At 42.0% G+C, this 24,157-nt stretch overlaps 1 protein-coding gene across 1 annotated transcript in view; it reads right to left on the bottom strand.

The window, feature by feature from the left end:
* The window catches only part of akt3a (v-akt murine thymoma viral oncogene homolog 3a), a 52,807-nt gene extending 31,468 nt beyond the window's left edge, over positions 1 to 21,339 (bottom strand). Inside the window, exons 1-2 of the mRNA XM_058651258.1 lie at positions 21,250 to 21,339; positions 14,902 to 15,311 (exon numbers count right to left, since the gene is read on the bottom strand). Coding sequence (XP_058507241.1) covers positions 14,902 to 14,947 — 46 coding nt within the window. The 5' untranslated portion in view covers positions 14,948 to 15,311; positions 21,250 to 21,339. The remainder of the gene's footprint in view (positions 1 to 14,901; positions 15,312 to 21,249) is intronic.
* Between the last annotated feature and the right edge of the window lie 2,818 nt (positions 21,340 to 24,157).

Genomic DNA, 24,157 nt, shown 5'->3' with positions numbered 1-24,157 from the left:
GTCTGCTGCACAGTTTAGCAGTGAATTAAAAAAACAGCAGACTGCGTGGGCTGATAAAAGGTTAAGACATCTCCAGACACTGTTTCAAGTGTGTATGTGCACATTGGTGGCTGATAAAAGCAGAAATGGATAAGATAGGAGGAGGAGGAGGAGGAGGAGGAGGGAGGATTAGCTAAACATCAGGTAGGTGACTGGTGGCTTAGGAAAGTTAGAGAAAAAGAGATGACTGTGAGGTAGTAAGGGCATGGGGTTAGGAAAGAAGAGAATTGCACGATAAGACGCTTGAGGAAGACATCTGTCCCAGAGTCTGTCCATGAGCGCTGGGAGAAAGCAGGAATTCATGACATGTTGCTCTAATTCTTATTGGTCTGTGTGTGTTGTAGAGAAATGGAACAAATACAATTCACATTGTACAATCTATTTAATTGTGCATGTGTTTGTTGACCAGAAGGTTTGTGTGCACAACACCCCGACCCCAGTAGTTCAAACTGCAGGCTGCTCAGACATCTTAAGACGAATCCTGGCTCTTCAAAGCCAATCCACTTACAGTGCATTAGTCTCATTACCGCATCGGGGCTGGAGTGGTGTGCGTGCGTATGTGTGTGTGTGTGTACGTGAGTGCTTAAATACAGACCCCATCACTAACAACATGAAAGTGGTGATGTGTGCTACCTGTAGGAGTTCAGAGGGAATTTTTGCCACTGAAATGATGATAAAGAACTAGAACAAGGGGGGGGGGCTGGTTTGAAGAATCACAGAATTAAATTGAATTGAGGCTGGTGCTGCAGCTGGCTTTGAAGGTTTTGTGCCGGAGCAACTGTACAAGCCCAGTGGCTGACTCTGTGGAATGAGACACAAAGACCAGGTCAGACTACAGATGTGGAAGACGCTAGGGGGAAAGATGAGGGAAAAGACGAGACACAGGACATTAGGCAACAAGGGGCTGATCGGGAGACAGAAATGTTCAGGCCATGGCAGTTACGGAGCTGGAAGAGGGCAGGGCGGCCACAGGGCAGCCAGATTGAGTGGAGACCCATGGGAGTGTGGCTATCCCTTGGGGGCCACTAAGAGATTTCACCCAGCCAGCTGCACACAGCCAGAACCTCCTGGTAGGCTGAGCTGGACGCACATGTACACGCACACACATGCAAGCTGCCCTGGTGTCCCTCTGCTCGACCAGCTGGTACAGAAGAAGGCACTAATACACACACACAAAAAGCAATCCCAAGTTCACAATAAATGAAAAAAAATGTTTTTGGTAAACAGAAATGAAATGCCCTCTTTTTCTATCTACATATCTACTCCATTCTCTTTTTTCTGTATTCTTACACGTGTTCCCTCGTCTCTTCTTGCAGTACCACTATACACCAGTAGATGGCGGTGAATCCCTGGAGCATGGTCGCCACCACTGTAATGCTGTGGAGTGACTGACAGACACTGTAAGTTAGATGCCTCTCATCCTAATCACCCTCACAACACACTGTGTATGTGTGCGCGTGAACAGTATATTATATATAAGTATATTATATGAAGATGTGGGCTGTGTGTATGTTAATTATTGTGTGTGTGTGTGTGTATTACAGTGTACAGGCATTCAGTCCACTTAAACCTGTGTGCACGTTTGTGTATGTGTGCTTGTTCCTGTGTGTTGGTGCAATGGGGGGGGGGGGGGGGGGGGGGGGGTGGGGGTGTGACAGGGTCCTAAAGCACCCTAGGATTAGTGCAGTGTTAGCATATTAGCATCTTAGCTGGAGGGCTGCTGCTCAACACCACCTGTGCCAGACAGGAGGCTGTGTGGCTACCCAGCTACCCCCCCCAGCCCCCCCCCCCCCATATACCTACAGCCGCTCACATATGGACACGCACATAGACACACACACACACATATGCGTACAGTGTGGTTGTGAAGGTCACTTAGCCCCAACGACTCCAAGCTTACTGTACAGTCTTAAGTCATTACTACGTTAATAACTTTCCTTCCTTTTCTGTCAACCTGAAATATGAAACTTCTCTTCATGTACAGTACATTCCATTCAAGGTTTTTAAGACATTACCAGGGAGAATGAGACGGGAAATGACACGTCACTGCTGCATTAAATGCCATTACAATGATCAATCACAAAATCCAGTGTGCAAATTTTAGACTTTCTATATAATAAGATTCTATTGCACTCTGGGATGTCTGTCAAGTGAAATTGTACAATTTAAATCAACTTAATTCAAAATATTGTTATTATTATTATGACGACGATGTGTTGCTACTCATTATAGCTAAAAACATATAGCACCCAAGGAGAATGTTTAAATGTATAAAGTAACCGTACAACTGAGGACAAGTTTCCCCTCCTTAATGATGAGGTTGTTTTGTGATGGCCTCTCTGCCCTTCTCACCTGTCTCCTGCTCTGTGCTCTGCTGTTTGCAGAGACTTGTCCTGTGAAACAGGATCATTACAGACAGGAGACACACCTGGGCCTAGTGTGACCTTGTGTATAATATGAAAGACTGGGTCAGCCTCAGTCCAGTGAGATTTATTTTTCTCTCACACATTAGAGAGTTTTAAAAAGATAACGGCACATTTCCACTCACCTACCCTCCACATTACTGATTTCTAGACTTTGTTTGTATTCACAGTTCACTGTCAGAAGTACTATTATTATTATTATCGTTATTATAATGAAAGACTGCTAAATCACAGTAACTCATTTAGAATGGAGGTCAATGGAGGAGAGTTCTAATAATAAAGAAAACTGGATCCTGAATAATAAAAAAGGTCAGTGTAGCATAAGATGTCATAGTTATCGTTGATGCTAAGGGAGTGAAAAGGGAATAAGATTCACTTCAGTCACTTGTGCGCACGTACAGTAATGCTAAATTTAAGCACTAAGGAAAAAAGAAACATATAAATGAATGAAGTCCATTCAAACTACAGTAAAGTTATGTTACACTTACATTTTTTTCCGAAATATCAATTCAGTTCAACCATTTTTTCTTTTTGGGGGGGCAGTAAAACAAATTCTGTAGCCACAAATTACACACAAATAATGTTCATCTCAGATCGAGATCATATACCGAGCTCAGTTGGACAGTTTATTTTCTCCAAAAACACCTTTCCACCCACACGTACACAAACATGCACCAGTACAAAAGCGTCACATGCTGAAAACACAAAGACTGATCTGTTCTGGTCCTCTAGTGTGTTAAGAAGGTAAAAATACAGTCTGAGCTAACAGCACAAAACAAAACCCTCTCAACTGCATTCAAACACCCAAGAAAATTGGGAGATGCAACGCTGTATATGTTCAGAATGCAGAGGATCCGATGTGATTAAGAAATGCACACACCATCCAGTGAGTAGGCTAATTAAATTGCACTGATTGCTGGTGTATTGCCTCTCTCTGTTCTCTCCTTTGGACGACATTGTGTGTTGGCATCATCGATTTCTTCATTTATTTTACGGTGCATCATTGGCATTCAAATCCACCGGCGTTCTCTGCCAAAGCGCCGCACATCCTTTTCTAAATATAAGTGTGAGCTGCGACGACATTAAAATACACGGCACATCATATCAGACAAATAGACTGGGAAGCCGGACCAGTCAGTCAGTCCGTCAGCAGGATTAGCTGTCGATCAGGACAAGAGGAGGAGGGGCCACGAGACAGACACAGCTGTCTAAGTGTTGCCTACAACACAGACAGGCAACATGGAGTGTGCGTGTGTGTGTGATGAGGGGAGGGGGTTAACTAGCTCAGTCCTGTCCAGTTAAGCAGTAATGAACAGGTGCAAAGCTTTGTGCATGCATATGTGTGTGTCTATGTGTGTAATTCTTATGTGTGTATTATTCCAGAGTGGTCAGCTCTGTATTATTAATTCAGTAATACTGGGCTGGAGCTGTGGGCAGCAGCTGGCGTTATATATATGTGTGTGTGTAAGTCCCCTCTGGTCTTTTGTGTAACCCCCCCCCCTTTCCTAGAGCAGCAAAGATGCATTGTGCTATTTGTCTTTCTGTCTGTAAACTTCAACGCACTGCAGCCTCACACACAATATACACACATGCACACACACACACACACACAAGAATACAGCTCAGCCATGCAGGAAAAAGTAAACAATCAAGTACTATACCCTAAGTAATGTCAAGTGCCCCCCCCCCCCATCACAACCTCCCACCACACACACATACAAGAAAAACACACACCAGCCCAGCCGTGCCTCACTCCAAAAGATCCATTCATGTGTTGCACTGAAGGGCCGACAATAAGTGCTCTCCACCTCACTAACTGCTGCTCTCCCCACTGTCCCGCCTGCATGGCTACCTGTCTGTCTGTCTGTCTGTCTGTCCACCTGTCCGAGCCCATCTGTTCAACTGGCACTGCATTTGAGTTCAGTGTGTGCAGACGGGTTAGAGCGGCATAACCCAGTTGTGACTCACCTGAAGTTTAAACCAACAAAATTAAGAGGTTGAGCGCAATTAGTGACTGCTTGCTTATCTGTCACACTCTAAGTAATATGTAACAGTTAAGAGTTAACAGTTATATGCTGTACATATATATATATGTATATGTCACTCCATCTCAGACAAACACCTCCCTCTCCTTGATGGAGAGCTGGTGTTTGTCATGCTGTAACGTCTCTGTCTTAGAGGCTGTTTTTGACAACATGTCCACCTCAGCTGGCCAGCGACAGACACTCGGGCTTTAAAGGCAATTCAAAAGGAACAAAGAAGACCATACTGTGTGTCATGATGTGAGCAGCATAGAATACACATTTATTTTAATTTTAAAAAAGTATATTTTCATTTAAAAAGTACCATGATGATTTATATTGGTCCTAAAATCATCAAAAAAAAAAAAGCAAAGCTCAGTGTTTCATTAAAACCCACTGTGATGTTTAACACTGGGGAAAATAAACCACTGTGAGTTAAAATGAACTCCGTGTCAATGTCTATATTTTGGCATGAACCCAGAATGACCAGATGAAAAACTTTCCTTGAACAACATCATGACAGTGTGTGAGATGCCTGAGCTTTTTGTTTTACAGGGATGATTTTCACAATAATTCACCTATTTGTTTCAATATGAATATCGTACACTGTAAAGACAGAAAATATCCTTATTTTATACACAACATTGGGACCTCTATATGGTAGAAAAAAAAAAAACCCTCAGCTCTTGCACTATTGTTAAAACATGGTGAAGAATATTCTATCTGAGACACTGAAAAATACTAGCACTCTGTGAACCCTGGCTGACTGGTCCTGGAAGATACTTAATGAGCAGGCCATGTCCCTGGTCTATTCAAATTCATGATATTGTGTAGAAACACTCAAACCACGGAGCAATATCTGACTATGGCAGATGTTCGCCCTCCTTTCTTCTCCGTCCTCCCCCTCCACCTCCTCCCATACAGCAGTCCACCATAGAAACTCGTGCTCGAGCCACTATACGCAGCGAGACATCTGCACCTCACTCGCTGTTTCTTTCATTGTTTCCCGTCTCATCTTTCCTCTGCATGCACACACACACATGCAAAGATAGAAGTCTATTCTTGATGACAGATGGCAAGTTAACAATTATACAGCGTCGGCCTCAGAAAACACAGACACACAAACCTTATGCACACACACATACACAGAAACAAACACCACCTCCCTGTCCTCCTGTCCCTTCGTTCCCAATTCTCTGTCAGATGTTGTGATTTGTTTCTCAGTTGGTGACGGTGTGCATGTCCTTCCTTACCTTGGTACAGTATATTAAGCACTAGTTTAATGAGAGCTTGTTGAGGAGCAGGCCCCAGCCAGTGGACCATATGGGGGACATTTAGCGCCCTCAGAACATAGAGCCAAGCCTTGCAGACATGACTGCCACAGCCATTTGCTGCTCTACACTTTTTTTTTATCATGGACAACTAATTAATAACTGGAGACTGGCTGAGGGAGAACAAAACATTTTATCACTCATCTCTTCCTCCTCTCGGTTTTCATCAGGCAAACTAACCCGACACTTTGACATAAACACGCAAAAGGCGTGCATGCAGTCACAGCTTCTCCTCGGCTGAGAACAGACATACATTTGTCCTTGCTTTCCTAAAATACCCTCGCAGTGATCGCATTCTACACACTTCTGTGCCTTACATGTTCTGTACACACTGTTCTTCTCACTGTGCATCTGTGTGAATCCCTGTATTTATTCACGGCTCACATTTTTCACTGTGCCTCTGTGGCACAGCAGGCTTCAGCTAGTGGCTTTGTTAATCCTGTCAGAAACAGATTACAGGTGGAAAGATATAAATAGACTGACTGTCCCTTTAAACTGGTCGTCGTGACGTCAGCAAGGCACGCAGCTTAAGTATTAAGTCAGACATAACGGGAACAAACTCAAATCAAACCCACCAAAGATAGCCCTAAGCAAGTTTTCATAAAACCAGCTTTCATTGTATCGTTACATCTGGATTTCATCCATACAACAATCACTAACATTAATAGCAGCATCACACGAGACTGCACACACTGTACCCTCAATAGCCCTTTATTCTACTGCTTCTTAAGACATCTAATCAGCCAATCACATGACAGCAACTCAGTGCATTTAGATCTATAGACATGATTATCAGAATGAGGAGGAAAAGTGACATAAGTGACTGGTCTGAGTGGTTCAGAGATGACTGAACTGGTGAGAAGCATCTCTAGTGTTGCCAGTGAGTGGCAGTTATCCAACATCATCTCAAGCCACCACTTGTAACAACCAACGTATGCAGAACACTTTAAACCTTGAAGCAGATGAAAGACAACACCAGGTGCCAGTCTACACACTTCATTAGGAGTCAAGTATAGCTCTTAAAGTGGCTAATGAGTGTATATAACCCAATCAGATTATTATATTATAATAATGTCATCTTCTTATGACACAATCAGTGTCATTGTCTCAATGTTGTGTGCTTTCTTTTGGCCCACTGTTACTGTCTCTCTTTCTGAACTAATACAAATATAAGAAAAACCTTGTCAACTGAAACTGTACTTACTTCTTCAACTAATCAATTAGTTGCGGGGGGAAAAATACGACAACAACAAAAAAAACCAACATCAGTCAACAAAATCAGCTACGGAACACTACTCTGTGTGGTAGGCGTGTTGATTTAAATCATGTGCAGCATACATAATCATTTTATTGCGCGTTTGCCGTTCTAGGATTCTAAAGGAAGCCACAATGTATTTATTTCTTATTCTTGAACTTTGTTCAAAGTTCAAAGTTCTTAATCAGAGTTCAAAGTTGCTATACTCACAATTCAAAGTTCTTTAAACAAAGTTCAAGTTTACTCAACGCAGTTCAAAGCTCCCATCACTGTTCGAAGTCTTTCCTCTTGTTCTGTCCCTTCAGATTTGTCCATATAAACCAGCTGCTTGAAGAAATGTCAAAACTGCCTGCATGGCAAGGTGGTGATTTCTTAACCCCATCCCCTCTGGCAGAGGGACCGGCCACCTGACTCAATTTCATACACTCAGGAAGTTGCTGAGGGACATGATTCTTCAGCCCCAGGAACCTTGTACCTGCTTCTGACACAAAAGTGATTATATGAGATCTAGTTTTCTTTTAACAAACTACATACAAAACATCAGCTATAAATGCTAGGAGGGCTTTCCTTCTAATTGCAATATCGTCCTGATGATTTTCCACTGATTAAATCAGCAGAGAAGCACCCACATCCAAGCTGTCAACCATTCTTGAAACTCTAAGCCTAACTCTAAAACGTTAAGGCCTCTGTTTATGACGTCATGAAGTCATTTCTGACCTCTGAGCTTAGAAGTTGATGCTTCACAATCTTAGACATCGTGTGTGTGTGTCCCGCACATCTTGCACATCCCCTCTTTCCAATACATATGGCCATAACTAAAGCAGTGTAGTTGTCCTCTTTGATTCTCCGCAACTCACAATACCAAGTGTTCGAGGAACACTTTAGAAGATAGAACATTTCCCTCAAATGTTCTAAAGACTGTGGCATTAAGATTTCCTCCTTCGTTGGCCTTGTACCACCTCACATCCAGAACTGTTCCACCCCCGCACATGCACCAGAGATCACACCTTTGATCACATTCTTCTTTTCTAGAATAATGGCATCCACCTTTTTTTCTTCTTATTTTCCCAATTTGCTCCTGCTCACTCTTGCAAATCACTGAGCAAACCCTAACCAACACTTTTTAATGATTCAACCACTTTTAAGGGATTTGCTGCTTTATACCCTTCTGCAGGCTTAAAATGATCCTGTGTTCCTCCACTTCCTTGGCCATTTTTCATTATTTTTGCTCTTTGCTGGCCTCCCAGCTCCTGTTAAACACGTGAATCAACAACAACAAGGCTCCTGCAAAGGAATCGGAGATCACAGAAGTATCGTGACTAGACCTATGCAGGCCGTCGGCTGGCACACCTACTCTCCTCAACCATCATGAGTTTCCTCAACACTGATCACACTTGAATTGAAAATGAAAGGCAAACGGGGATCTGGATTATCTTTCCCCCAAGAGAGTAGTACTGTATAGTACCCCAAAGTAAAGAACATGCAGTTTGACCAAGGCCAAGAAAAGGGTATGTGATTCTAACATGAACCCTAACCCATGATGAAAAACAAATTAATTGAACATATTTCACTAACAGGTTACTCTCTTCAGCACTTATCTTTCCAACCAACGGTGACAGTAGCCATTAAAAAAACAGGCACTAATGTGTTGCCCTAAATCATACAAATCAAACCCTACAACCTGCCTCCTCCAATCAGCCCCAATCTGATACCAACCAAATATTGATGGGCGTGAATATTTGATTATAAAAAATTGATAAGTGAATACAAAACTGGAAAATGCTTCATCAGTCGTTGCATTGCATTGAATCTATGACGGCTCGATACCACGTTTTTATTTTTATTTAATCTCTTAACCAGGCATCATCAGTGTGGCAGACATATGGAGCCCTCGCTCACGTCCTGGTCATATGATGGTAATGGCGCACGACTCTCTTTACAGCACGTCCCTCGTGCTTAGTGAAACATTTATGTGATGTTTAGGATTTATGGATAGTACTGTATTTTACCATTTTCTTTTTCCATGACCTGGTGATCACACCGATGCTATAAGTATCATAGTGGCTCCATGAATTGTACAGTCGGTGATAAATGATAACAATTCAGTGAAGTGTGTTTGTGTGAATGCATGTGAATGTGTGCATCCAGACCGTGATCAAATGTTTGAGGTCAGCATTTCGATGATCCTGAGCTACAAACTAATCTCATCACTCAATCTGTCAATCCCTTCATCCCGTCTCTCTTCCTCCTTCCAAGTTTTTCTCTCTGCAGAGATCAGCACTTCATCCATTGACCCATCCATTCATTCATTTATCCCAGACTCACCCTCACCATATCAGTTCATTCATCCACCCTTCCAGTAATCCATCCCTCTGTTTACATGGCCCTTACAAGGATGCTTCCTTCCACTTACCACTAATCTCACTGACTGATTGACTCTCCAGAGTTAAGCTTCAGGCTATTTAGCTCAGAAACTGCACTTTTTAACGTATGACTCTCCACTTATCTGTGGTACATATACATTTAAGGAAAGTTAAAGGCTCTATAACAACAAGCAGCTGCTGTTTTGGTCATTTGCACATGGTAATGCTCAGTCAAAGTAATGCCGACGCCGATGAAGCAATTTGCTGACAAAAATGCTTACATTTCTTTCAACACTTTCTGAATGACCTTCAGAATTGTTCTGAGAAAACAAAATTATTAAGATGCTCATTATTTTCATTTATTTCGTATGTGTACCATATTTGCTCCCAGTAATCATAGTTATCACAACTATTACAAATATATGTCATTTTATATCTTAGTGCTGCCTGTCAGTAACCAAATGTTAGGGGACTCTCATTATTGAACAACTTTATTTGATGCTATTTCTTGTTTATGTAGACATTGATTCATTTCAATTACAAATTAAAGCCAACTCCATTATTACTGCTTACCTTCAATTAAATATTTATTTAAAAAGAGAGGACCCTACTTTGGCCAGGTCGTCATTGCAAATGAGAATTGGTTCTCAATTGACTCCCATGGTTCAATAAAGGTTAAATAAAGTCTTGTGAGCATATTGACTCTCATTAGCATAGCAAATATTGAGACAGTCTTGAAAACACAGTGAGGAAGTAACAGCTTAGCGGCTTCATAAACTGATTCATATCAACCAGTGCATACAATTTAAAGACAGGGTATCAACTGGTTGATAGATTATTTAGATCAGTACAGTGTTCTGTGTATCTATGCATGTGTCGGTGGTCTGGGGTCTGTATACAGCTTGTTGCAGGTCTCTCCTCTGTGCTGGCTCTAGCTGTCACAAACGCTCGCTCTCTGGCTGTTTTTCCTGTTTGTCTGTAGGCTCTGCAGACCAGTCTGTATGTTTGCGCTCTGCTGTTGGTCTGTCTGACTGTCTGGCTGACTGCCCTTCTCTGCAGTGTAGAGTGACTCATTCTTAGGACAATGGAGACAGTTTGTAAAGCCACACTGGAGCATACACTTCCTCCGGATGTGCAAGAGGATGCCATTCATAACAAAGCCTGCACTGTCTGCTACACTGCCCCATATATTCATGAGTTTGAGAGACACAGGGGAGAGCAAGAGCAGGGCAGCGAGATGGGAGGACGCACACAGAGCCAAAGATTGTGAATGGCAATAAAGGGAGTAAGTTGTGTTGACAGGCTATACAGCAGAGGCGGGACGGACGAGGAGGAGGAGAGGAGAGAAGAAGGGCGACACTGCAGACAGTGGCGGCAGCAGCAGCAGCGGTAGCAGCGACTGATGATTGATATCAGAGATCTGGCTGTGCCACCTGATCTAGCCAGCCAGCCAGCCAGCCTCCAACACTGAACTCACTGAACCCACTCAGCCAAGATGACTGCCACACTGCACTGCACCCAAATGAACCCCTCACAAGTCTTAACGTACAGACTAAAGCACAGACAACTCCCAAAAGAATTAAGCAGCGGGGATGGGGCATTAAAGGTAAAGGTATGTTTATGACCATGGTAAGATGCAGGTCAATATGTGCAGTAACGGAAGACAGTGAATATGTAATTAAGTAACTTCCTGACTGTCTTCATCATGTGATCAGAACTGTACATACAGTCACATGAAAGCAACTCGCAAAAACACACAGCAACATGAGCAGAGCCAGCATTTCAGTCGACGACAGGGATCCTGCGATGCAATCTAACACTGCATCATACAAAATCATGTATGAATGTGCCCATACCCCCACGATTCCCCTGAGATTTGCCCAAAATGCTATCACAGAAATCAATAATAATTTCCTCTGCAGCCTCCAAAATTATTGAACTGCCACAAGGAGAAAAAAGAGAACATACTCCCTCCCAGACATTAAGATACAGGCTCCAGTGTTATGAATGAATGTGTCTCGTTGGTATGTGGCATTTGCTGTGGAATTTCTGGAACTGTATGGTTTCGATTATGTTCAATATTAGTACCAAATAAAGGGGGTTTTCAGAGCTCAAACGTGTTTTTAACCTTTATGTGAATTTTTCTTTTGAATCACTTGATTATCTCAATGCAATAAAAATAATGATCTATTTAAAAGAAAGATCTGATCTGAGGAATATCAAGAATAAACCTTAAAAAGAAGAGTGTCTTGTACGTAGCTCTGCTTAGTAACACATCTAAGGGACAGAAAGTGTCAAAGAAAAGATGATGGCGTTCTTCCTGTCTCTCTCCTCCCTCCTGGCCATCTGTTGTGCTGACTGCTGTGTGGGCTGATGCTAGTGGAGGAAACAGTATCCTCGACAACACTGGATGACTGCAACCTCTGTGGCCTTACATGCACTGACAGGAAGTAAACTCCAAGCCAAGGTGGGAAAGAAGTGGACTTCAACACGGATTCAGGTTTTAAGGTGCAATACAAAAAGGCGTCTAACATTTGGACTGAAAGACTGATAGTTTACACTTATCACCACATTTCTCCTTAATCATTTTAAATTGTAACAGAGCACAATAACAGGGTTCCGAATACTGCTTCTTGTGGTTTCCCCTGCACGTCTAATGCCTTTATATTAGCCACTACAACAGATCCTGGTATGTATCCACTGTTCATTATTTCCATAGAAATGATGGAGCTAAATGCACTACCCACTCCTACCCGCTTTAATGAGAGGGGGAAGGAAATCATCGGTGTGCTCGTGAGAATGCAAGCAGCGAGAGGCTCAGTCATCTGAGGACACAGTGTGCTTTCCTTTGCAGAGGTGATGTTCCTGAGGTTTGACACTGTGTTCCAGGAGGATGATGGGAAAACTTTTAATTTGCTGTGTAAAGAACAGACAGAGAGGTTTGCTTTTTACACTTTTGTTTTATACGTACCGCTTTCTTTAACTACCATTTTATGCTTGTTTTTATATATATATTCATTATCATTTATGGTTTTGTTTTTCTGTCTCTCATTGATTTTTATAATACCTATGTGAAGCACTTTATATTTTAGTATGGACTGATGGATGGAAGGAAGGAAGGAAGGAAGGAATTCAAAAGAACCCCCTGTAGCTTTTCTATTGTTACAGTACATTTTCCATCGATATCTGAGTATCCCAGTGATCAGCATCCTCTGGCATATGTAAGTTGATCAGTCTAGTTTGTGTGTGTGTGTGTGATAATGTCATGTTTGACTGAATGAACAGAAATACTCTAATGGTTTGTGGCTTGTCAAACAAATGCAACATGCTGATAGATTCACAGTCTCTTCATAAAACATGCAGAAAGTCAAGTATGCTCATGAGGGTGCACGCATGCACGAGAAGTCAGCCTCACCAATTATTTGTGCCGTCAATGGGAAACTAATTTCAATCAATTTTATCCGGAATCTTTATTACTGGACTCAATATTAAGACCAAAAGTTCCTCGTTATCAGTATCACGGTCAAATAAAGTTTAATATAGACTAAATCAATAGGTACAACTTACAATGTCAATGTTACTTTGAATGTCAAATATTTATGTCATTTGGATGGAATGCAATACATTTGAGTGATGTTTTAAGACCCACTGACGCTTCAGACAAATTAATTATTATTGTTTGAATTTGACTTATTGATTATTTATTAACACTGTTTCCATATAATGGCCCCTTATCTCTTCGCCACCCTCCTCTCAGCTCAGTTTTCCACCTGTTCAGTTAGTTAGTTCCCCTTTTTATGTCACTATCCTGATGTCACATGGTCAAAACAAAACAACATGCACAGGGCCTCACAGACAGCCAAAACACAACTGCATGCAGCAGCTATGTGTACTTTCATTCCAACAAAAGTTTGTGTGTGCATGTGTGCAGAGGTTTCACTACCTCTCTCTCAGTCTCTCTCACTGTTTCGTTTCAGTAAAAAATGTTTAAGACTGCAGTCACGACATGGACAGTGAGTCAGCACCCCGACCCTGCTCCTCTCTGCTCACACAAACACAGACAAAGATTTAGCATATGATACAGACAAACATTCATATTCCTGACACAAACAACTCCCCACCCTGCGTTCCCTTCCCTTTCCTTCCCTACAACCTCTCTCACACACTGATGAACACTGGTAGCACTGCGTCGTGACTGGGGGCGATGTGTTCCTCTTAATATGCACAGACGACTGTCTGAGGGATCACAGTGGCATGCTGGCACACATAAACAAAGATCCTCCCCTCTAATTCAGCAGTACAGTTTGTAGTGTACCTATGTGTCTATGTGTGTGTGTGTCAGAAATGTGCACATGATCCAGCATGTTATCCTGCTGTGCTATGGTGTTAGCCTACATTACCCAGCATCCTACAGTCATCACTTCCTGTTCCACAGTTTGTGTTACACATTCCTAGACACCATCACATAGTCAGTGGGATGATGCTCACTGGTGTATAAAAAAATTGGAAATCCCCCTTGTTGTGGCCCTGAGACTCTCTCTGTGAAACAACGACATATACACACGTCTGTGCCTGAAGGAATCAGCATCAGCAGACACATGAGTGAATGAAATCAGAGTTTATACGGGCAAAACAAACACAAAGTCCTAAAGTGGCGTACAGTTGCAATCATCACAAAGTCCTTTTTTGACAGTTGCTGGTTCAGCGTGACACATGACAACAAACGACTGGTCACCTGTTGCAGCAACCACTTACTTAACATAAGCTGTGAATATCTGAGAACAGGGAAGTGCTATCTGTGTTACATGCGCTTCAACTATGACATTTTGTCTGTTTTTCATTTGGTTGTAAACAGGATGTGTTGTCAGTGAAACCCCCCCCACCCCCTTGACTCCACCCCAACCGAACCCATGTCATATGACTCTCAGTTACACCATTCAGGATTTTATAAGAAGTCAACACATACAAGTGCATTGAACAATAACATCTGACAGGCAAAACTAACTTGACTATAAACTAGCACACACACTGGTCTGAGAGAACACCATGCACCAGTAGTGTAACAACAGGCCTGGTACATGTAATCAACTGCACACACACACACACATGCACAAAGCCATGCACACACACACACACACACACACACACACACACTCTTTTCCAGCCACAACCAGACAGAATCACAGAGAGGCTTAGCAAACAAACTGCCAGACAGGCTTATAATAAAGAGACACATCTCTATGGGGGCAAAGGCACATGCATACACTCGCACTTGATAATCATACACCCATGTGATCACACATACACACACACACACACTCAACTGCAAACATTCACATCCTCCCACCAGCACATGTGGACAGCCACGGCCAGGCCCTCAGTCTAGACAAGAGGCTGAGAAGAAGAGGAGAAAAAAGAGAGGCAGAGAGGAGGAGAGAGTAGAAAAGGAGATGTACTGAATGCACTTACCCCGTTTCTGGAGCCATCCCTCTCTAACGATGGTGACATCGCTCATGGTTCCTTCACGCCGAGTCTGATGTCGCTACACGCCTGCTCCACAGAGAGAGAGAGGGAGGAGGGGAGGAGAGGAGGAGAGGAGAGAAAGAGAGGGAGAGGAGGAGAGGAGGGGGGGCAGGCTCTCCCAGCCTCCGCGTCACTCTCCCTCCCTTCCTTTCCCGTTCAACCTCTTGTTCGCGCAGTCTCTCTCTCAGACACACAGACACACGCACTGTGTTTGTGTGTGTGTCGTTTTGCTTCCTGTTGTGGCTTATCTCCCTCCCTTCTTCTTCTTCTTCTTCTCCCCCTCCTCCTCCTCCACCTCCTCCTCCTCCTCTCTCGTTCCCACTCCAGACCTTCCTCCTCACCAGTAGTGACTCAGCCTGGAAGGAAGTGAAAGGAGAAGAAAGAGAAAAAAAAATCAAGAGAAAAGAAGGCATGGATTAATTTATCTCCTCTTCTACTGCTCCCTCTCTTTCCCTTTCATACAATCTGACTGGACAAACAACTAGTTATTGTGAGGACACTCTTCCCCCACCCAATTATACCCTAGTTCCTCTTTCTGTCACTAACACTCACAGATAAATCGGATGAATTATTGCTCTTGATGAAGCAAAAACTGACCTTGATCAGCAGTCAAGGTCATTCCTGAGCTCTGCCTCTCATTTAGTCAAATCTTTTTTATATTTTTATGATGAACAGGCAGTGCTGTGTGGAAAAGACTAGTCTATCTTTCAGTGCTTGCTGTATTTCTGCATGTCAAATTATTTTGTCAACATGTTTGCATGTGCGTGTGTAGGACGATGCCTGTGCGTAGGAGGTGGAAGAGCATCTAAGGACTGTGGAGTAAGGCTTGGCTATAAATAGAAACAACGGCAGTTAGGGATGCTCTCACACTCTTTCTCTCTGCCCAAATCTCTGCACCTCTCTGCTGCTCACTACTGCTCCCCCTCCCTTCCCCACTCTCTCTGCATAGCTGCCGTGTTCACCTCAAATGCACCCTATAGTAGGGTGCGCTGTATTACACAACGCACAAGAGCACTACGCTGCTCGGCTTGAATGGGGATCAGCACTACGACGGCTGGGCAAGCAGTTGTAGCAATCTAGCTGGAAATCAGTATTCAGACCAGCAAGTGTCTGCACTGCCGCCGACATTTGCAGGGACTGCAGCATCATAACAGAAGCTGGAGCAGATTTACAGTCACACTCACACACAGGCAGGCATACACCCTAGCATGTGATATTTGTGTTACAGCAGAACACAGTATTGGCTAATCTAAAACCAGAACAACAACAATAGGTCACAACTTTGGGAGTTAGCTGTAGGCAAGTGCACTTGCTTGTTCAGTTTCAATGTAAGCAAGAGCAGAAGAAGGCTATGACCTGGATGACTGACAGCCTTCACAGACATGTTGCTACACATTCTGGAATGGATTCCCTTAGTTGACAAGTGGGAAATATGAGAGAATGTGTAGGAAACTTGCAGATTAAAGGAATCACAATGCAGACAATTCAACTTGACTCAAGCAAGTCCAGCTTCGCACAGATAACTCCTGAAGATGACTGTGACCTGAATGACGAGCAACATCACATTTAAGTTGTTGGCCACGCGAGCAGTTTACATCGATGGATGAGTCTTTCTCTTTCCAAGCACAGGTGCAAAGGTTGTAGTTAGGTCACGTTGAAGAGATCCCGACTCTTAATATTGATCATTTAGAGATTCTGATTTCATTTAAAATTCATAGAAACCAATATTTTAATTTGATATTTAACAATCAGCATTGGCCGATTATGATATATTAATCAGTCATTACACATCACACTTTTTCATTCACAGAAACGTGACAAATGCTCCTGTGACAACAACGTGTTGTTCTACATGTGTTTATTTCATTACACAATGTTGTATGTCATTTGTTATTGTTAAACAGTGTATTTTATCTGCTACAGGGAAAAAAAATTATAATAATAACTAATCAAAAATAATGTCCAGGAGTATCGCCATGCATATATGCCGTGGCCATCAGCTGCACTGATATCAAAATATCAGCATCAGCCATAAAAGAACCCACATCAGTTGACCTCTATACTGTCCTGGTACTAATACTGCAGCTCAGCTATTGTTCTGGCACTGAATTAGAGAACAGTTAAAATGTTTCCAGGCCCTAGTAATTACATCCCAGGGCACTGAATCCTTTTCATAGGCACTGTGCAATTCTGGATTAAGCTTTAACGCTGCAGAGTAATTCAATGAAGCTTCACTTAGCTTTAACCTTAATCTGGCATGGCCCTGATCACTGTAGGTGTAGAACAGAACAGAGAAGGACAGGACAGGACAGGACAGGACAGGACAGGACCAGTCAAATGAATGATCCCCTTTTACCAGGCTAGATGTTACCATAGATATCCAATGCCGTGATGAACCAGTGGAAACACCTGTGTTATTTAATAACAGAGATTCATAGCCTAAACTACTAAGATATTAACTAAGGTACAATATATAAGGACCAATATACTAAGAAAAATATATATAAAAAACCAATTAATAAAGAAACAGTATAAGAAAATGAATTGAAACTAAACAAGTGGACTCTGTGTAACCTCATATATACAGTACCTTCAAGTGTTGAAATGTGCAACTACATTGATACCATATTGATAAATAACCATTGATATTGATAATCAATATATTGCAAGACAATCAGTCATATAGCGATACATCACAACATCTGTCTAAATAAAGGAAAACGCCTGTGAAAAGTTAAAAGTGCAGGATTTCTCTGTTTATTCACAACATAGAGAACAAAGCGCATAAAGTCTATGTATTGAACGTGGATGGAGTGAAACTGGCAGGGAGTTAAGAGCGCCTTCATTTGTTAATTAAAATATCGATATTTTGACCCACCCCTAGTTATCGATACAGTTAGTTATCAGTGAAAATAGTCTATGGGGTCAATCAGTTCAAATACATTTTGTGGCATTCGACACATGCATGCACCATGTCCATCAGTGGTAGACACATACAGAAGGAAAGCTTTAAGGTTTAAAACTGGAATCTTTTCTCTCTCTTTTTTTTTTAACTATTTTGGAAGTTGCTGGTATTTAAAAATTAAATATTCCCCAAAGTGATTATAACATTATTATTACATATATGTATTTTTTTTGTCTCACTGTGTTCCGCAAAGGCAACATCATGTTTGATATATAAATAGTTTTTCTAACTTGGTTAAAAAAGTAAGCAGGTGCCAGCTTCCTAACTTTTCTTTATTTTATCATCATTGCAGTCTGTAGGCTATATCTTTGGATTTGGAACTCTGGACTGGACATAAAAAGTCAAAAAATTATTTTAGTCCCAGTCGTGGGACTAAAAGGGACATTATTATCACATTTTATTAAAATTATTACTGAGCCAGGTTCTCATAGCCCCTAAATACCCTAAATTGATTGGATCATAATCCATCCAACTTTAGGAACATACGGTCAGTATTTTTAGGAATTTAACTTTACTTTTTTATTTTAAGGTTGTTTGAAAATTGTGTTTTATCAGAATAGTTCAAATGTTATTGAGATAAAAGGGGGGGGGGCGGGGGTTATTATTTCCTGAGGCAAAAGTGACCGTATTCAAAAACTGAACATGTTGAAACCATGAATATGACTTTATAATGATTATTGCTTTATAAACACTAATGGCCACTTCTTAAAGCACACCTGTTCAGCTACTCATTTGTGCAAATATCTATTCTGCCAATTACATGGCCAAGGTGTGTGGGTATGGTCAAGATCACCTGCCAAAGTTCTAACCAAGCATCAGAATGAAGAGGGAATGTCTTTCAAATGACTTTGAACATGGCATGGTTGTTGGTGCCAGACAAGCTGGTCTGGGTATTTCAAAAACTGCCAATCTACAGAGATTTTCCCCCACGACCATCTCTAGAATTTACAGGTAATGTTCGAAAAAGAGAAAAATACTGTGAGTGAGAATTATCGAGGTGAACGGTAACTGAAATAAACCTTTGTTATAACCATGGTATGGCGAAGACCACCTCTGAATGGAAGTCACAATAAACCTTGAAGATAATGGGATTTAGCAGCACGAGACCACACCAGCTACTTTATTAGGTACATTTAACCAGTCTTGTATGAAGTACCTGAAATGGATACTAAAGTAAAAGTACCTTTGAAAATGACTTTGGTAGAAGTTGACATTTATTGTATTTAAGTATTAAGAATAATGTAATGTCTGTAAAAAGTAAAAGCGAAAGTATTAAAAAGCTGGTGGTAGAGTGAGTTGTCTTTCAAGTGGAAGGTTGTGGGTCTTTGGGCAAGACACTTAACCCCACATTGCTCCTGATGCCAGCGTGTGACTGGGTGTGAAATACATGTAATAGAATGTGAATGTGAATGTGTTGCATGTAGATGCACTGTTTGAATGTGTGAGTGAAAGGGTGTTAATGGGTGAATGGCAAAACTGTAGTGTAAAGCGGCTTTGAGTAGTTATCAAGACTAAAAAGCGCTATATAAATACAGACCAATTACCAACTCTTCTTCTTCTGATTTGATTTGGTAGTAGCAAAGATAGTTAGAGGAAATGTAGTTGATATTTAAATAACAAAGTACACATATCTGAATTTTGTACTTAAGTGCAGTAACAAAGTATTTGTACTTCATTACATTACAACACTGCAAATAAGACCTAATGTCCCCTTTTCCTGAAGTTTGTAAGGGTCCCAGACCATCGTTGAGGAGCACAGGGGAGACTTTAACTCCTCCAGGGCCGAAGTGAGCGAAAACTTCAGGGAAACGTCTGTTTCTCCACAACAGTTTCAGAACAGAGAGTAAAACTCAGAGAGCGACCTGCTGCTATAACAGTGCTGTTGTTTATGAAACACTTCTCTACAGCTTACAACAGCCTAGGACTTAACCTGCGCTGCTATCCTATTACTACTGCTCTCTGTCACTTCAGTCACCATATTTTCACACACTCTGCACGCATTCTACCACTCAGCCAGTGATGACACCGCGCACACACACATACACACACATTCACAGGAAATTCACTACCGATATCTACAACATCATTCTTATGAGTCAAAACTACACTTACAGATATCTGCAATTCAGTTTTTACTGGTCAGAATGGCGTTACTTCTGCCATTTGTGTGTATGGGATTTGCCATTATAGATATCTACGATCCAGTTGCTGATATTGTAGATATCCATAATTCCAGTTTCAGATATCTCACCTCATTATGACTAGTCATAATTGAACATCAAGATATCTTTAATGATCCTCAATCTACATTGTCCTTTTTATCTCTCAAATTGAGTTTCACATAAATTATAAATTATTTTCACAGAATTATATAATATTTATAATAATGTTGTAGATATCTGAAACTGAATTGTAGATATCTATGACAAACCTCATGCACATGAATGTGAAACTGTAGTTTTGATTATTAATACCTAGATATCTACAACTACGATTAACTCTAGTCACAATGAAATGATCTGTATCTGTAATGGTGATTCCAGATATTCAAACTTGGCGATTACATGTTAAAACTATGCCTGTAACCCTAAACACATGGCAGGTGAGTGTACATATCATGCTTTTCATGCATGGGATTAAAAACCTTAATTTGTTAAGGACCTACTTGCAAAAGCTGCCACATAAATGTAGTGAAACAAAGATTAAACAATAATTCTTATAACATATAACAGCATGCAAGGAACATAAAATAAATAAATAAATAAATATATTCAATAAAATGAAGTAGATCACTTAACCACTACACACACACAGCACTGCAAGTACATGTTTACATGTTTACATGGTATGAATGTTAAACATTATAATGAGACAGGACCAGAGTGTTAAACTTGCTTGCGTCATCACATCAAAACACAGCGAGCTGTGGCTGTTTCTATCCTGTCACGTTTATGATGCTAACAGTCAGCGCAGGGCGGCTGTAGCCGCCTGTGTTACCTGTAGCGGCAGGTGCGCTGCTGCTCTCCCCGTGCACCTGCTCTTTGTAAACCGTCCGTAAACCGCAACATAAAGCTGTGCAAGGCTTCACGCCAAAAGCCGAACCTTTAATCACGCATCGCTGCTAACAGTACCAAATAACTGTGGAACGATATGAACGAATTTCCACACCTATTATTTGCGTGGAGCTGCGACACCTAAACCGTTACCGCAGCCACCGGTTGTTTTGACTTTCAGGAAAGCTCGTGACGTCATTCAGAGAAACTCTCTCGCGCGCCTGCATAAATGAAAACACACACTCACACACTCACACATTCACATATATCTCCTACCGTGTCGCCTCGTCCTCCTGAGGTCGGTTTTACAGATATCAGCTCGCCTGCTTCTTCTCCTCCACTTTATCCTATTCTCGCAGCCCGTGTGTCAGTGGCGGCTAAGACGCCAAGCATCGCGAGAGTCAAGTTGTAAGTGCTCGTGATCTTGAGGGAGCAAGATGGGATGATTGGGTCTGGTCCATGGAACAGACTGCAGGTGTTAGAGAATGTTCTGCACCGTTTCATTGATTAGGTGTAAGTGTTTATTCTATGTAATAGAATGGTTGTAGAGGTGTTATAGAATAGAATAGAGTAGAATAGAATACAAGCAATAAATATCACACAAAATAATATATTATACCAACATCATCAACAGTGTCCAACCTATATTATATTCTAAACTGTAGATAACATGATTCATATGCTTGTATTCATGTTAAAGGTAAAGTAGGCAGGATTTTTTCATCATCATCGATCAATAATTAAATAATAACCCTTCATTATGTTGTAAATCAGGTGATCAGAGAGTGGACTCTGTTTACAGCCTCACAACTACAACTCTCATGTCCCTTGGGGCTTTGACCAATCACAGGGCAGTTCACGTTCACTTCCACTAATACTCTGCATACATGTCCATTCAGTGGAAATGTTGTTGCTCCAGCACTGACAGCGTTTTCTACACGGCAAAGAAAACTTAATATGAAAAATTGTAAAAGAGAATCAGACAATGAACGCAATAAACATGTGTCAGTTTTGCCAGATGTGATGGAGAGATTTCCCCAGGTCATCTGTGTTGTGTGACTGAATGAAACTTGACAATCATCTATTTTTCCAGCCATCCTCCCATCTACTGCAGCTTTAATGACACATACATTTGCTGTATCATTATGATTTCTGTCCTAACAGTTCCACGTGTAGTTGTTCACAGATTTCAAGGTTTATTGTTGACAGAAACACTGTGAGCTCTGAGCAACAGAGACGACAGTACTCTTCAGTAATTAAGTTTAGCCATCCCAATCAGCCCCTCCTAACATTATTACCTTTCAGAATCTTAAAGGCTTTTTATGGCCGAAAGGATGAGACAGCTGCATAACACACAAATCTCTGCTCAACAGCTTTTCTCGACCAAATTTTTAAGTGATTCAAATTGTTAATACAAAGCATTTTTAAAATTGCTGTGCAGTATGTTTCATGTTAGTGGGGTTAACGACACTCTTCATAGAGCTGGGACATTGTGGACAACCTCATGATCAGGTAAAAACAGAGTGTACCCTCTGCTTATAACATCCCATCAAGTCTTTCCTCCCTCCATATTTTCACACATACAAATACAGTGTGATTAATATTATTAATTTTACAATGGCGCAATGACATTACATTATAGACTCAACAACAGTGGCTCCCTCATCTGTCCCCCTTTCTTTCCCCTGTCTGTGTCTGTCTCCCCAGATGGTGTGTGGGGCTGGGCAGCAGTAGCAGAGGGTGTGGGTATGGGGCCGTGGCTGTACACAAAGTGCAGTACACAGGTGGAGCTTGACAGATAATGTGTGTGTGTGTGTGTGTGTGTGTCTGTGTGTGGGTGTGCTATTCCGTGTTAACATATACACATTTTGCCATCAGCTGGCCTTTAGATCACAGCCCTACGTGCAGAGGGGGAGAGTGAGCAGACACACCAGCAACCATTCAAGGTGTGTGGGTGTGTGTGTGTGTGTTTGTGTGTGTGTGTGTGTGTGACTGTGAAAAAGGCATCGCAGGGGAGACCTTCTGTTGCCATTGCTGTGGCCAGACGTGTCCCTCTGACACACACGCACACACACAAGCAACATGATGTCAGTTGTCTATATGGGTTGTGTTAGAGTACATTGTGTGAAATGGATCAGTTAAAGTATGATTTTTATTAAAAGTATTGTACTTTGTTGTTGTGGTTTTAATGTATAACCTAAATACATAATCATATATCATGTCATGGGCCACATGGTTGGTGTAGTAGTCAGCACTTTGACTTTTGCAGCAAGAAGACCTGGGTTCGAGCCCTGGTTTGGAACAAGGGCCTTTCTGCATGGAGTTTGCATGTTCTCCCTGTGCGTGTGTGGGTTTTCTTCGGGTTCTCCAGCTTCCTCCCACAGTCCAAAAACATGCAATATGGGGATTAGGTAAATTGGACACTCTAAATTGACCATGAGAGTAAGAGTGAATGGTTGTTAGTCTCTATATGTGGCCCTGCGATGGACTGGCAAACTGTCCAGGGTGTACCCCGCCTATATCTCTATGTTAGATTGGCACATGACATTTCACGTGACATTTTACAGAACTTCTTAACTAAATTTTTAGCATCAGAAATGCATTAATTCCATGCCTGTCAAAAAAAGAATTCTCAGGTGTTTCACTCAGTGTTTTTGTCTTTTTATAGGTGTGTGTGTGAGACCTCTCTTTTCCTCTGGGGCTTTTCGTCCAGCTTCCATCTACAACATCCCCACATCCCTCATCACCATACCTCCTGTCTTCCTGTCTTTGCCCTTCTGTCACACACACACACACACACACACACATATATTCCCTTCCCCTCCAACCCCACGGCACTAATCCCTGCCCCTTCTCTGTTTGGGACTCTGTGCACCTCCTGAAACACACCCAGCTCTGCTTCAGCCTCTGCCCTTCCCTTCAAACCCCCTAACCTTATACCTCCACCCTGGCTCCCCAGCTCCCAAAGCCCAGGAAAGCAGCAGCCGTGCTGGACGGGCCTGGAAACCCTGTCCCCCTTCAGCCCAGCCCAGGTCTCTTTGAAGTAGCTTCAGGAGAGAGGTCAGCCTCGCCCCGGAGACCTGCATAGAGGTAGGGACAGCTGCGGTCAGACAGATCCTGTGCTGGGAAAACGCACACACAAGATCAAGCACACACGCACACACACAAACGCACACGCGAGACA

The sequence above is a fragment of the Solea solea genome, chromosome 15 (genome assembly GCF_958295425.1).
Source record: "Solea solea chromosome 15, fSolSol10.1, whole genome shotgun sequence".
Classification (NCBI taxonomy): domain Eukaryota; kingdom Metazoa; phylum Chordata; class Actinopteri; order Pleuronectiformes; family Soleidae; genus Solea; species Solea solea.
The sequence above is the reverse complement of the archived record's forward strand: the minus strand, read 5'-3'. Positions and strand labels throughout refer to the sequence as shown.